Source organism: Mixophyes fleayi, chromosome 2 (assembly GCF_038048845.1).
Source record: "Mixophyes fleayi isolate aMixFle1 chromosome 2, aMixFle1.hap1, whole genome shotgun sequence".
NCBI lineage: Eukaryota > Metazoa > Chordata > Amphibia > Anura > Limnodynastidae > Mixophyes > Mixophyes fleayi.
The window spans coordinates 154,377,284-154,393,338 of NC_134403.1; the positions used below are offsets into that span (position 1 = coordinate 154,377,284).

A 16,055-nucleotide genomic window follows, 5' to 3' on the forward strand; every position below is an offset into this window, starting at 1 on the left:
ACTTCTTTTTCCAGCACATCCCACAGATGTTCGATCAGATTGAGATATGAGGAATTTGGAGGTCAAGTCAACACCTTGAACTCTTTGTCAAGTTTCTCAAACCATTCCTAACAATTTTTGGCGGTGTGGCAGGGCACATTATCCTACTGAAAGATGGCACTGCCATCAAGGAATACTGTTGCCATGAAGGGAAGTACTTGGTCTGCCTCAATGTTTAGTTAAGTAGTACATGTCAAAGTAACATCCACAAGAATGCCAGGACTCAAGGTTTCCCAGCAGAACATGCCCAGAGCATCACACTGCTTCTGCAGGCTTGCCTATAGAAACCTACAGTGCATCCTGGTGCCATCTCTTCCTCAGGTAAACAACACACACACACCTGGCCATCCACATAATGTAAAAGAAAATGTGATTCCCCAGACCAGGCCACCTTCTTCCATTGCTCCATGGTCCAGTTCTGGTGCTCACGTGCCCATTGCAGGTGCATTTGCTGGTGGACACAGGTCAGCATGGGCACTCTGACTGGTCTATGTAGATCAGTCAGTGTGAGTGCTTAAGCGCTCTGAAGACACTCAGCCCCATGCGCAGCAACCTGCAATGCACTGTGTGTTCTGACACACTTGCATGATAGCGGCATTAACTTTCTCAGGAATTTGTGCTGCAGTAGCTCTTGTGTGCGACTGGACCAGACGGACCCGCCTCCGCTCCCCCACACACATCAATGAGCCTTGGGGGCACCCATGAACCTATATATGGTTCACCAGTTGTCCATCCTTGGACTAATTTTTGTAGGTACTAACCACTATATACAAGGAACACCCTACAAGACCTGCCGTATTGGAGATGTTCTGACCCAGTCGTCTAGCCATCACAAATTGGCGCTTGTCAAAGTTGCTCATATCCTGACCATTTTTCCTGCTTCCAACACATTAACTTCAAGAACTGACTGCTCACTTCCGAACAAATATATCTGACCCCTTGACAGGTGCCTTTGTAACAAAATAATCAATGTTATTCACTTCACTTGTCAGCGGCTTTAATGTTGTGGCTGATTGGTGTATATATAGATCAATTTATGATGAATACAACTAATAAAAAGAACTACACATATCTGAGATATGACCACAGCCATATTCTGTGTAATGGCCAAACAATGCTTAAATATTAAATCATAAAAGATAAAACTCTACCCAGGCTGGGAAACAAGTCTGTATATGATGTTTAAAGGAAATGTAATTAATCGAAAATAAATCACAACAGAAAGAAAAAAAATGACCACTTATACAATATCACTTGGATGTGCATCTATTTGTTTCAACTTCAACACAAATTAATTATATGTGAGAATAAGGGATTTGGAATTTTAGTCTTCAGTTTTGTTTTATTTTTACTACTACAAGTGTGAATAGATTTTTTAAATGTAAAATTTACATAAAAAGTAGTGGCCAAAACTATATTTTCCACTCAGTTATTTACTTTGAATAAAATTCAAGCTAACAGCAATAAGTATTATTGATTATTCTCATTAATACTTTTACATCAAGACTGTAAAATCTGCTGAAACTTGCAGCTATTACCCAAGATTGGCACACATATTTTAGGATGGTACAAAGCCAAATAAACGTATCAGACGCTGTTGTATATATACGTACTTATTCTTTAACAATTATTTAAATTGCACAGGTCTACTGTGTGTTACTTGAAACATTTACAATTAAACTGTATCAGGTTAATCTAGAAACCAATATTCCAGGAGGAGCAGAATTCTTTATAACGTTATGATATTAATAACAATGTTCATTATTAACTTCTTCCTTCCTCCTCTTTCCCCTTTGGCACAATGAGAAATTGAGCTTTCAAAATCCTGTTGTCGCTCTATCATCTCTATATAGAGGAGTTTTTTAGAACAGTAAAAAAATGGGTAATTCTATCGCATTACAGCTTTATGACGTTGAAAGGACTTAATTACATATACTATTGTATTGCATTTATATTTTTAAGCGGATTGTTAAAATAAATGTCCTAGAAGCTTTGTAATGGGATGCAGCATGTACTGGTTATCTGTAAAGCTAGGTACACACTACAGAATTTTCCACCAACTTTTTATGCCAAACGATTTTACATGCGATCGATGTTCCGATCGCTCGGGCCATGGACTGCATACACACTAGCCTTGTTTAGGACGATAAAGGGAAGAGCGGACGTCCCTTTAGCGACTTTTTACAGCCATGTTGTCGTGAGCAATGACTAATTTCGTACTCACTGTTGTGGATTGGTCGGAAGTTTATACACACTACACAGCGGAAACGAGATTGGAACGAAAATATTAAACGGTACGACCAACCAAATGAGGCGACAATCGTCCATTTGGGCAGACTTTCGACCATCATGTCACTGCACACACTGACCCGACTTTTGAACAAGCGGTCGTATGTCGGCTGATTTAGCCGATTATTGGATGAAAACTGTGTAGTGTGTACCCAGCTTAAGTGACTGGTCTAATTATCACATCAATAAAAATCATCCCCTTTCCCCAATCAATGCCTTGACAAAGACCCTTAAGGGTTGAATATAAGACTTTGAAGGTGTGGCTGTTTTATGCCTATCCATTGTGGGACAGAGGCTCTACAATCAGACCCCAAGGAAAGTAAAACTTTCTTAATGTGGATTTAAGCTATTTTATCACCACTTGCAGCACTCCAATAGTGGATTGTATGGAATACATGCTATTTTATTTAATGTGAGCGCATCCTTATAGTTTATTTGATTTTAACACAATAAAAAGAAGGTAATTACACAAGGATTTTCCCTCTCATCCGTCCGCCCTTGCTCTATGGTGGTGTTACACTGAAAGTCCTCAGACTGACCATCTATCCTGAATCAGAAATAGAGCCTCGGTATAGAGAAGTCAGAGCAACAGCAGGACTTCAGATTTCCAAAGCTCGTTTTCAAAGTGTCAAGTAAGTGCATATGCAAAAGGGGGGGGGGGGGGGGGAGAGGAGAAATGAAGAATTTAATAAAACCATTGTTATTAATATTATAGCCTTATAAAGAATCGTACTCACCCTGGAATATTGGTTTATAGATTATCCCCATTCAAGTTAATTGTAAATGTTTTCAGTAACACACAATAAACATGTTTAATTAATTTAAATAATTGTTTTACTTATAAGTATATACACACACACACACACACACACACCACCTAATATGGTTGTCTTGCTTTGTACTGTAACTATAAGGGTGGTTGCCTTTGATATACAATTGGGTATTGGTTGTTTTGTAGAGCTGTTTTAGAAATGGGTCTTATCTTAATATTTTTGTCGTTTGGGAGGGGACTGTCAACCGAAGGTGAATATATGCATTTGAATGTAAAAAAAATCCTAAATTAGCAAGGTAAGTTTATGTAAAGTGTAGGTCTACATTTTTGATCAGACATTTAATTGGGAATATGTGCATTATTAAATATTATTTTGACATAATGTAGACGACATTCTAAGAAACAGAGCGGTAAACATGCCTGACGTTTGTACTGGAATTCAGATCTCTTCCATTCACACAGCAATACATGCTTATCACAATAGGTGTCTGCAGGAAATTAATTAGTAAACCTTCAGCCATCAAATAGAATATAACATGCATCCTTCTCCTTTGAATAGATCTATTTGTCTGCTCTCCTGTATCTACAAGCACATTGGGGAATAACAAGTACTGATTACATAGATATTAGTCCAGTCTGTATTCCCCATGTCTGGATTGCTATTAAATATACATCTTCTATATCGCATGTGTTAGAGAAATCACTTTGTAGAAATCTGTATGTATCCAGTGGTGGTCATATCCCCCCCCCCCCCCCCCCTCCCCCTCGCTCCATTGCATATGTGATTAGGAAACTTTTACACTGTTATTCTAATGGATGGCTGTGTTCTCTGCTGCAATGTATTCTATTAATTCCTACAGTGAATGGATCAACTGCATTTTAAGAAGGCAGAGAAAACACGTGGCCAAGTGTCGACATAAAATAAATAATACAAAATATGCTGCACACGTGTACTGTAAATGCTCATGTGGTTGCTCCCGCTGTAGCCAGCATCAAACATGAGTGATCTGTTTGCCACAGCTATTGAATATCACCAGTTGGCATACTGGTATCGTATTTGTAAAAAAGTGACATGATGCCTCCATTTTTATTTCACATTTAGTACCCTTGAATGACTGCGCTGACAGTTATAGTACAGACAATCCACACTGAAACGGTCCTTGTCTTGGGTCTAAATTCACTGATCATTTCTTAGTACCTGTTACATTATGGAAATATGGTGGTCTTCATTTTTAACGCTACACATGTCATGCTTAAACTTTGAGAAGAGGGCATAGAAACAGGATTGAAGACGAACTCATGGATAAAAAAAAAAAAAAGTGGAGCAATAAACACACATGAAGCAAAAGCAGTAGCGCAAAAATAAAAAGTACTCACGCAGAATCTACTGGCCAGAAGTTGATCAGAGTAACAGGACTGAAAGACAAAAATGAGGCGGTGAAGAGAAAGTAGAGCAGAGAACACAAAAGTGGGATGAGGTTTATGACATCAACATAAACGCTAATTAAAGCAGCCAACGCAGAAAACTATACATACATATGTTACAAATCGAGAAATACAAGCTGAACCAGTATATTATTAAAAACGACTCATTTGAAAACACATCCCAATAAAACAGAAATGCTCACCAAGAATTATGTTTTAGGATTATTTTATTGATTTATTTGAACTTTTACTGACTTTAAATTGAATCAGCTTACAAAGTCATAAGAAATATTTTTGTAGCCCTAAATTAATTTACAGTAAATATTTCAGAACATGTATGTAATGTGTGAGTTGGCTAAATGAAACTGAAGACAGCAGGATGTGTGGCTGGCCCATTGTTTTACTGCGTACAGGAACTTTGGAATCCTGTGCAAGCAACAGGACAGATGGCATTGTGGAGAGATCACCCTCCTCCTGGAACTCTGCTATCAACAGGAGGTTTCCTAAACTATTCATGTAATCTGCTATCTTCCTGGCAGATGGGGCAGCAAACCGTTTCAGATTTGCACCTGCCGTTTGTCTGATAGCTACATGAATAAATACGCTTAGATAAAACAATTCTTTAGAAATCACTGTTAGCAAGAAATCAGCTTTTTCCATAGACTGCTCTAGAATAATTTGAGGTTTGATGTGTGCCATGTATATTTCATGTATTAACATAATAAAAAACATGGCTTCTTAAACCAGTAGTGGACAACAGTACAGAAAGATCCCCTATACTCTGTTCTCTTCTAAATGATTCTGATAGCTTAAAGGTAAAATCATATCTGTGCACGTCACACATTTTGGACTCATGAAAATTGGATGAAAAAGGAGCATAAAAGAGAAGACATTGATTTATATGAAACATTCATATCTTTGCACTACCATTACAGCATTGCCATCTACCTAAGGGGTATGCTGCATTTTTCATTAATGGACGTGCATTTTACAATTTACGCAACTGTTTGGAGTCTGGCTCAATGCATGAACAACATATTTTTTTCTTATCTGCTCTTCATGTTTCACAATTATGCAAGTTCAGGAGGGAGATGCTTCTACACCCATGCCAGTACAGTGTGAGAGATGGTGTGTTCCTACAGAGCAAGTCTACAAGCCTGCCTGGACTGGTGACTTCACATACACACGGGGCGGGCCAGAGAAGTCACTGTAGATTAACTGACTGAAATGTACACATTATAAACTGTATCAAATCCAGTTAGGAAACTTTCCAAAACTTGTGACTCCTGTTACCTAGTGGGGACGACATAATTTGTTAGAAGAGTTTTTTAACCTTTACATTACATTCATTTATTGGATTTCATGTGCCTAAAACATTAAATACATTACATTTTCCTTCTAGATGCCTTCTGTACCTTTTGGTCATGTCTTTATAAAAACAGGTAAAGCTTTGTGGTCTTTGTGCCTTGACACATAACAAAAAGTTAGTTAAGGACTTTAAACATGCAGACATAAGTATATGCTTAAATAGAATAAAGGATCAAACAGGGTTTGAGGTTACCATCGGTTAAAAATTAGGCAGAGTAGATGGGCCAAGAGGTTCTTACTGTCATCAAATTCTATGTTTCTATGAGTAAACTATAGGTAATGCAAAGAGCATAGCTGATTTTTGCCATAGCCCAATGAAACCAAACCATAAGACATGGGGGAAAAAAAAGTACATAAGGAAACCAGAAAGATTGTGCATTGTATTAAGTAAAAACTGAAGGTTGCCATGTACAAGCCAATAAATCATCATCTAACATTGAACAATCCTTACCCAGTACCTTACACAGAGCTGCATGGGAATGGCAGACTACCTTTGGCCACTTTATTTTAATAATTGTAATATATGTCACATTTTGTGATCTAGATCATTTACCTATATTAAAAACATTCTGTAAATGTTTGCTATGCACCGCCCTTTATTTCTGAGTTGCTAGTGTATTCTTTATGCACGGTCTCAAAGTTAAAACTGGCATAATAAACATATCAGCTTGTGTTTCATATAGCCAAAATAAACCCCACATAAAAAAGCTATTTAATAAATGATAAACAAAACAAACTGGGAAGAAAGGTGAGAGGCCAGGCATGCGCAAGCCCAGTGGAAAGCACTCACGTCTCCATGTTGTCACCTTCTAGGACCGTCTGAACCGGCAGATAACCCATCCTTGGGTGTTTAGCAAAATATCTTTTTGTCCTGAATTTATTCTTCAAAACCTTTGCGAAGTCGCGTACATCTTCTCCAGATGTAGTCTGAAAGCAAACAAATAAATCTCTTTGTGAATGTGGGACCTGATGGCATGATTTAAACAGTAAAGAAAAAACTGCGGCTTTGCTTTGAAAAGGAAACAGCAGCTGAAAAGTAACAGGGACAAAAGAAACGAAAATCCTGCAATGGATTTAAAATTCTGCCTGGCATTCTCTTTGAGAAAGTAGGCATTGAGGTATTAAATGTTTTACAGGAAAACACTTGGCTTCTATCGTTACGTACTGGCTTATGACAATGGGATTTAGCATTTCTTAGTCCTGTTACTGCATCTCAAAGTTCAAAGCTAAATTCAGCCATGAATTGCAGTTTACTGAAGCAATAAAACATCAAGAAAAACAAAGAGCATGGACCAACAAACAAAAGTCAAGAACCATGTCACCCAATCTGTTCCTGAGAGTAGTAGGACCATAAAGTCCTGTACAGATGAGTGTTGAAATACAACAATATTGAAAAGCCAGATCAACGCCTTCCTGAAACATGGTGCACAAAGCACTGTGCATTAATACTCATGAACGCAGCTGGGAGGGTTGAAAATTAAGCAAGGGAATTGCGAAAGGAATGGTTGTCAGAAAGTGTGTGTGTACAGGTCCATTTGCCTATGTTATTTTGTGAAACAGTATTAAGGATCAGTTTACAAGCTTTCAAAGCCCAATTGAACAAGCCCTAGTACACATTCCAATTCATCTTCAGGGTCATAATCTCTAATGCCTTGGTTGTAAGAAAGTAACAAACTAAAAAAATTTTTTAAAAAAATGATAATTATCATGTAAGAGTTTGAATTTAAGATGACAAAAGGTAAAAAAGAAGAGTAATAACCTGGGAATGTAGTTTATATAAACTATTAGGGAGAATTCTCTAAAAATGTTGGAAGCACAAAGTGGGGGTAAATAGTCTTTAACATAGAGGCTAACTTCCTGTATGTCCTATAACAAAGATCACCACTTTTACCTCCAATATAAAACATCATCATGGAAGGATAAAGCGGTAGTATTTGTTATAGAATAGGGAGGTTCTTTACCTCCAATCACTGCTTACTGCACTGTTATGGAACTCACTATAGAAACAACATTTGTTAGTAACACACATAGTAACATAGTTGATGAGGTTGATAAAAAGATACCAGTCCATCAAGTTCAACCTATTTTGGATCTCCTGCGATTCCTCTCTTATATTTGAAATCCAGATTAAGCAAATGCCAATCTGTTTCAATCGAGAAAAATCCCTCCAGACCCAATATTGCAGTCCTATTTTTCCCTATATCCACTACTATCCTTCATTTTAATTAATTTGTCTAACCCTTTCTTAAACATATCTATTGAATCTGCTATCACAACGTTGGGTTGCACTCCATACACATATTAGGGTTAATTAAACACAACTGTTACAAAGGATGATTTAAATACAGTGGGTCCGAGTCATTAAGGAGAACAAAGGAAGGAGTAACATTGCACCTCGGCAAAACCATGTTGCATTGGAGGGAGTGGCAAATATAAAATGTGGGGGCAGATTTATAGTTGGGCTAGAGCATGTCCTAGATCAACTCTAAATTTCAGTGTAAAAATAAAGATATCAAGTATTTGTGTGCTACATGACAATAAAGTCAGTACTTTCTTTAAGTGCAAAATAATAAACTAACATGCACCCCATGCATTGTAGCATGGTTTGTCCAGGCTAAAGTTTACTCCTTTTTTTGCCTTGTTCTTCTTAATAACTCAGATCCAATGTGTTAAACTAGCTCTTTACTTAAAGTGAATAGGTGTGTAAGATCATATAAACCTAAAAATAAATGGTAGAATCTCTTCAAATGGATAAGTCTGTATGTTAAAAAACAAAAACAAACTTACAGTTCATTCATTTTGACAAGGAATTTGCAATTGAATAACTTCAGTAACATTGTTTTCCAAATAGCCCAATTTTTTCACACTTTGAAAAGACAGCTTTCATGTAGGATATTATATATATATATATATTTGTTCTAAAACTTGTAGGTATGAAAGATAACTTGGCTATCTCAAGTTAATAGAATTATTGGATGTAGGGAAATAACATGATCACCACCCATACCCCAAAAAACATTGTCCTTTGACATTGCTCAGAATGTATGGTAGCCAATATGTTACATGTATAGTAAAAAAAAAAAAACAGCTCACTTCGCTAGTCAATAAAGATGACCACATTAAAACGGTACATCTAGGCATGGGTACTTTTATAAACGCATAGAGTGATAGTAACTTCATATTCCTATTTATGTGTATTTAACTGTAATTTAACAGTAACATTCTGATAAGTATGGACTGTGTAAGCACACTATATATGGATATAGGAAGAAAAAAAGTTGTCATATTTAGACTTACAGGAGTGCAATATTCCACCATCGGATAGTGCATTTTGTGACCTTTTGCAACACGGCCAGAAAAGAAGCAGCTTTGGCAGATGTCATAGTTAAAGTGCTTTAAACTTCTGTATCTGAAGAAGAAAATAAACACAACATCAAAAATATGCCCAGTAAGGAAAAGCACAGCAAATGGTTGTCCAGAAAGGAAAGACAGAAGTTAATATTCTATTCACCATCACCTGTCTATTTAAAACAAAAGTATGAGTCATTCAGTACTGCAAGTAATTGGGTCTAGTAAGGAACATACATATTCTTAACCAGGAGTTTCAAAAACTAAGTGGTTCCTGACCAAGTTTCACGATCTGATTAATTTATTTATTTTTAACTTCAATCTATACTGTACTTTCTTGGCTCAGATCTATAAGGTGTGATCATGGTATGCCCTCAATAAGCTTTTCTCTTCACACAGACTAGGAGGTGTAAGTATGAAGTGCAAGTGATGTTCCTGCAGAATATGATTGATTGAATTGTTCTCTTCAGAACAAATAAAAAAGTAAAACCATATACACATATGTACACACAGTATGTAACTACCCATTAACATTTGGTACTATTTAGAGGAAACAACATGAATTCTCTAGGTTATATTATTTTTCACTCCCGTGATTGCATAAATTGGAATTGACTGCAAGGACCTCTTATCACAGAGTATCTGTGATACTCTGTGATAAGAGGTCCTTGCAGTCAACAGAGTATCTGACACACTGCTATAGTTTATAGCCAGCTCCTAACTAGATCACTGAGACAACTGTGGATTTTAGCTGCATGTCAGATCTTTCACTTCTCTGGCAGTCAGAGATCAAATCATTACAGAGGCTGACTAGCATGGGTCTTGAATTCAGTGAGATTCCCAGCACAATCAGTAAACAGAAGGGGACCTATGGAAGAAAACTATTAATGTAATGAAAGTGGTGGGAGTTTAAAAAACAAAAACAAAACAGGAAGTGGAAAACACAATTATATCAGACATCTTTACAGATAAAGATTTGGCATGTAGATTTAGTTCACATTTGTTTTCTTATGAAGTTAACTACTGCAGATATTCAGGAAACTGGATTAGTTTGGAGATATTCCTTGTTGTTAAGCATGAGATGGTCCACCAATGTTCTACAGAGCTTTAGAAAATAATATGATAATACAGTAGTACTAATTGGTTGTAGATCATTGGCTGATAACAGGTGGTCAGCTGCCCAGCGAAACTTCGCCTCCGGGCCCCTAGTCAGCTGCTCCTTATCTGACATTCTCATCTTTGCTATGAAGCAGAATATAAGGATGAGTGCCTTATATGACCTTATATGACTTCCTCTACACATCACAGGGAGGTCACAGGAGAGGAGTAGGGAGAGGGAGTGCAGTGTTGCGATACCCAGAAAACCGCAGGGCACTTAGACCCTGTAGGACAGGACTGTGTCACAGCATGATACAAGAGAGGCACTAGGACCCAGGTTAAACCAAGTCGGTTGTAAAGTTCCAGGGTTTTGTGACAGAGACTAGTGAGAAGAGGAGCCTCAGAGTGTGGACTGGGGATACATTTTGTGAAGAGAAAACATTTTTTCTGCTAAGCTGTTGTGAGGAAAAGTAAGAATTGTTGCTGAGAAATAGACTGCTGCTGAGAGTGATGAGGTGTGTTGCCAGCCATAACCTTGTATTTGAAAAGACTCAAAGACAATGGCTGATACCAGTGAGTACGATTGGAGCTGACAACTAACTACTCAACAGGAAACAGGTCTGTGTGATCAAAACTGACTGTGTATTCTCATTCGCTTCACAGTATATACCTGTAGCATATGACCCCAGATATAACTGAATTAAAGATTTAATAACCAGTGCTCGCTCTGTTAATAACTTGGATATGCTAACAAAGGAACAGCATCATTCCTGATTTTCTCATGTAAGATCAGACTAAATTACAGTGATAATAGCCCTGGAATTATATTATACCTGAGATAGTAACTGCTCTATTTGATCGCTGTTCTGAAGTCGCAAGTATGCCAGTATAATCAGGCGCGGGCTGGGAGATGTCAACCCGGGGGGGCGCACAGGTGGCCGCATCACATGACACGCGATGCGTGAGATGCGGCCGCCGGTGAAAACAGGCTATATTGCATCCGGTGGGTGGCCGGCCGGCCTGCCCCCCCCCGGCCCTAATAGCGGTAAGACTGCACCCCTGCCCCCCGGGCCAGCCCACCCCTGAGTATAATAGTGTACCTCCATTATAATAAAAGTGCCCCCTGTCCAGTTCTAACGGGTATACTTATGAAAGTCTGGCCACTGAAATATGCTCTGCTGTGAATGGACTTCATTAGAGGGGATTCATAGACTGTGATATAATTTGCTTGTGGTACATTGTTTGAAATAAATGTTCTTTATGATATTAAGAGCTAGAACTATATTCCTGTATTCTCAGACAGTTTATGTGACTGTTATAAAAAGGTACTCAGAATACTGAAAAGCATAGTTGTAACCAAACCGTAATAGAAGTATTAATATATAGCAATATTATTATTGTTTTTGTTATTTTGAAGTAAGGCCCGCTCACATTGTATTTAGATTATACTTGTTGCTAACCATTCTTTGTTTAAAAGTATTTTAGTGATGTATTATTCCAGTATAATAAATCTGATGTCACTTCACTCATTTGGAATCCTTTAAGATATTAGGAACTCGGGGGTTCTCTGACCCACTGCCACGCCGTGACAGAAGAAGAGCAGCCAGCAGGTATACCAGGTATGATCAAAGGGGGTGTTACAGTGTGATCTCCCTCCTTCCACTGCTGGCAAAATGGAGAGCAGTAGCTAGGAGTAGAACTAGCTATAGAATTAAGTAAAAGTGGGGGAGGTCGGATGGGCAAGTGGGGAGATCTAATTGGCATGTACAGGGCATGTGTGGAGGTTTGATGAGCATGTGGGGGAGGTCTGATAGTCATGTAAAGGGAATGTGGGAAAGATTAGATGTGCATGTTAGGGGCTTGTATAAAGGTCTGCGAGATATGTAGCTAGGCTTGATAGGCATGTGGATAAGTTTAAAACCACATGTATTTTTCCAAATGTCACTCAGAAGGCATGTGGGCATCTGAGTGCATCATATGGTAAGTGCAGGCTATTTTGTAGCAAGTGGGGCCCTGAGTGGCATGTGGCAAAAATTTCAAGTAAGTGAGGGGCATTTTGCGATTAATAATGATGTGGGTGTTCTGTGATCATTTTCAGGTTGCTTTTCCATTCTTCAAATTAAGAAAATGGCCCTTTTATGGTTCCAGGGCCTCACATGAGGTCCTTGGAAGTATATCAGGTTGCCCATCACTGGTCAATATGTATGGTTTTCATACCCACAGGCTTCACTCGCCACCCACACATCCCTCCATGTGTGGGCAATGAACTGTCTCATGTAACTGCCATTTTAGAGGTGATGCCATTCACTGTACTAAGAAGAAGTCCCTGTGCATGCTGGACGTGCAGGTAAGAAAAATAATATGTTCAAATACCAGTTATACATGAGATATAAAAAGGTTATTTATCATGATGTCTTACCCTGGCCGGTTGCTACGTTAATGTTGTAGACTGAAATATTAAGGTCTATTTTACTTCATATACAAGGGCTTTGTACAATTGATGAATTTTGGATATTTCTGCTAAAGTATGTGGTACACAAAGGTCGCAAACACTGGAAAAGTATTTTTTTTTTTGTAAAAGAAAAAACAAAAAAAAAAAAAACAGCGTCCCTCTGCCTATTTGTATGCCTGCTTAAACAGATCACATTTGGCTTTCAATCATGACTGTTTAACCAACTGTCCCTCAATCTTAACTCTGCATGCAAAAATTCATTGTACATCACCTAGTAATGTTCAGTACCTGTTGCTGAAAAGCCCTTTTCTGCTGTTCTATTTTATGGAGCATTTCATACCTGTCTGTGGAGAACAATTCTATTTAGTGTTTTAACACAGTAGAGGTGCTTACAGGGTTGTTGTTTTTTCAGGAGATACTCTGGGAGCTGCCATTTTCGCTCAGAGGTAGTAATGATTTCACAGTCTATTAGATAAATGTATTTTTGTATGAATTCTGCAGAGAAGTTTACAAACCATAGAGCAGAATATGGAGCGTTTACAAGGTAGCTTTGATATAAAAAAATTTTGCCATGTTTTCTTTAAAAAAAAAAATATATAAAAAAACAAAACTCATTGAGATGGATTAACCATAGTAGTTTGTTATAAAGAAATAATAAATTTTTTTTTAAAAAAAAGGTTACATAACTAATGTGGCAGCATCGCTCAGGGCATGAGCAGCCAGATTTGGCCTTATTAACATCCTAATACATTATATAAACAACTGTGTGTCACTATTGTTTCTTTGTAGAACACATACATTTTTTATAATTAACAAGATAACCAGCAATCTTATTATAATTTAACCAGACAGGGGAATGCAGGGATTTGAAGATGTTTTATATATTTTTTTTCAGTGAGCGGTAAAGTTCTACTTCAGCTGGTTATCTCACAGTAAAACCATATTTTGGGGCACCAAGCAGTTCTACCACTTTAATAGGCACATTTTGTTCACTGCAAGACATGGGACAACAAAGATAAGCAGTCTGGTGAAGCAGTCTTCAGGGCCACTTGGATACAGCAAAGAACAGGCAAAGTGTTTACTTTCTAGTACAATCTGCATAGACTTGTAACACTCAGATCTCATAATTGTTACCAAAGAAGCCAACCAGTGTTGTCAGACCATTTACAATTTTTGCGGGCAGCCCCTGCTAATGTAGGTGCCCCTGTAATTAGAGAGTGCCTCATAAACGGACTTGACCCAAAGTGGAAACTATGGGTCGTTCCTTCTAGTCCCCAAAAAAATAGCTGTTCTCACACAGAAAAAGCAACAAGCGATAAAATATGCTGGGTGCCTTTTGTGTATATCATCATCTATGGGTTCCAACAAGCTCCAGGAGTAACCCAATTTGCCCCTCATGAATATGTGTACATCATAAAAACAATAGAGGGCAGTGCTAAAAGACAAATGTTAAGTCCCATTTTATGAGAACCATGTAGGACAAATGGAAGAGGCCACAACCCAATTTTGGGATGACTAGGAGCACAAATTTGAAGATATCTCATTAAAACTCTGTAGATAAAGATACATTTTTCATTTCAAAGCAATGTTATCTTACAGAGAAATTACAAAAACAGAGCCCTATCAGCCTGCAATAGGAAAGGATAATATTGACTCTGGACCAAGACGGGCAGTCGACTCTCCCTGTCTGCACTATCGGCATCATGCTCACATCTCCTCTAAGACACAATACATGCAGTGCAGGAAGGAGGAAGTGCTTACCGCATGTGTGCTGAGTAGTGGTTGTATCACAGATCAAGAGGTACAATGGAAATCAAGACTCATACTAGGAATCATCAGTACTCTGTTAGACCAACCTTACGTTAAGTAAGTGCTACTGCTTATAGTTTGTAGGTAGCGGTTTGGTTCCTGGTTTCATTGGAACCCAACCAGTGTAAAGAGAAAATAACAGGAGCTCAAAGCAGGACTGTGTGCTGTGAAAACTGGACATAAGACTATAAGACAAAACTTTATAGTTCAGTCTACAAAGGATATGTGGATATATATTGTACCAATGCTTCATATTTATAAAAAAAATGATCACTCAAGTATGTACCTTGCATTTTTCCTATATCAGCTTTTATCGGTCATACAAAAATTGCATGAAGTATGTCTGTTTTCGGATATAAAATTATGATGATCAAAGCTAAACCGAGCGCCCTAATCACAACATAGCCAAACACCATTTTGACCGAAAATGTAAATGTTGTAGGACATTTGCTCAATTAAGTCAAGAGCCATCAGCAAACCAAATCCATACCAAAGTTTAATTTCAATGTTTAAGAACCAGCCAGCACCAATGCAATGATGGTTTTGCTAAACCATCTGGTTCGAACATGTAGTAGTTACTTTCACCCAGAACTGGTTTACGGATTACTTTTTTTTTATCAATTTAGTTGCAGCTGGTTTCATAAATATCCACCACAGAATGTACCATGTGAAATGATATTTTTACTATAGCCCAAAATAAAAACTGAATAATTACCCAGATATCACAAGGGCAATATAGCATTGGATTTTCTGTATCTGTTAAAGTTTAGAGCATGATCCCAATAAGTACGATAAATTCTTGTGTCATAAAAGTCAGTTCATAATATCACCAGGTGCCATAAAGCGTATCCTAATGTTCAAGATAAAAAGAGGATTGTGGTAGCACACACGTTTGTAAATATTCCCAACGTAACAAAGCATAAAGCAAAGCATAGAGAAAATTTATTACACACAAAATAAACAAACATATAAAAGTCAGCTCGAAGGAGAAGTCCATAAAAAACAATAAAAAAAGGTAATACATTTGTTGTGAGTACCCATATACCCGAGTATCAACCACCTCTGCCTCTCTGGTATCCAACCTCCGAGGGCTGCTAGCATTGTCTGGTTGACAACAGCTTGCTTTATTTTTCCCTTTTTGTCAAAGCAAAGGCAAAGGTAACAAGAATAACTTAAAGTTATGCAGATATATAACTTTATATTAAATAGGTCCAGACTATATGACTTAAAAACATGAAACAGTGACGTGCTGTAATTGTGTTTTAATCGTTTAAAGATAACATTTTTACTACTTAAACACTTTTCCTATGGTCAATGTTTTGTGGTTTGAAAATTGTTATTTATTTATTTTTAGAATTATATCCAGACAATTTTATTTACAAAATTGTCACTCCTAATCTTGTTTTATGGAAAACAGCAGCAAGGAACGCTTCAAAAGAGGATTATTCACTGGCT

General features: G+C 37.6%; 1 protein-coding gene across 10 annotated transcripts in view; it reads right to left on the reverse strand.

Moving 5' to 3' along the window:
• DMD (dystrophin) overlaps positions 1-16,055 on the reverse strand; it is a 1,967,742-nt gene that overhangs the window by 37,537 nt on the left and 1,914,150 nt on the right. For all 10 annotated transcript variants that reach the window (XM_075200299.1, XM_075200300.1, XM_075200296.1 and 7 more), the window contains 3 exons: positions 9,191-9,302; positions 6,684-6,820; positions 4,478-4,516 (listed from right to left, as the gene is read on the reverse strand). In XM_075200299.1, the coding sequence (XP_075056400.1) occupies positions 4,478-4,516; positions 6,684-6,820; positions 9,191-9,302 (288 nt within the window). The remainder of the gene's footprint in view (positions 1-4,477; positions 4,517-6,683; positions 6,821-9,190; positions 9,303-16,055) is intronic.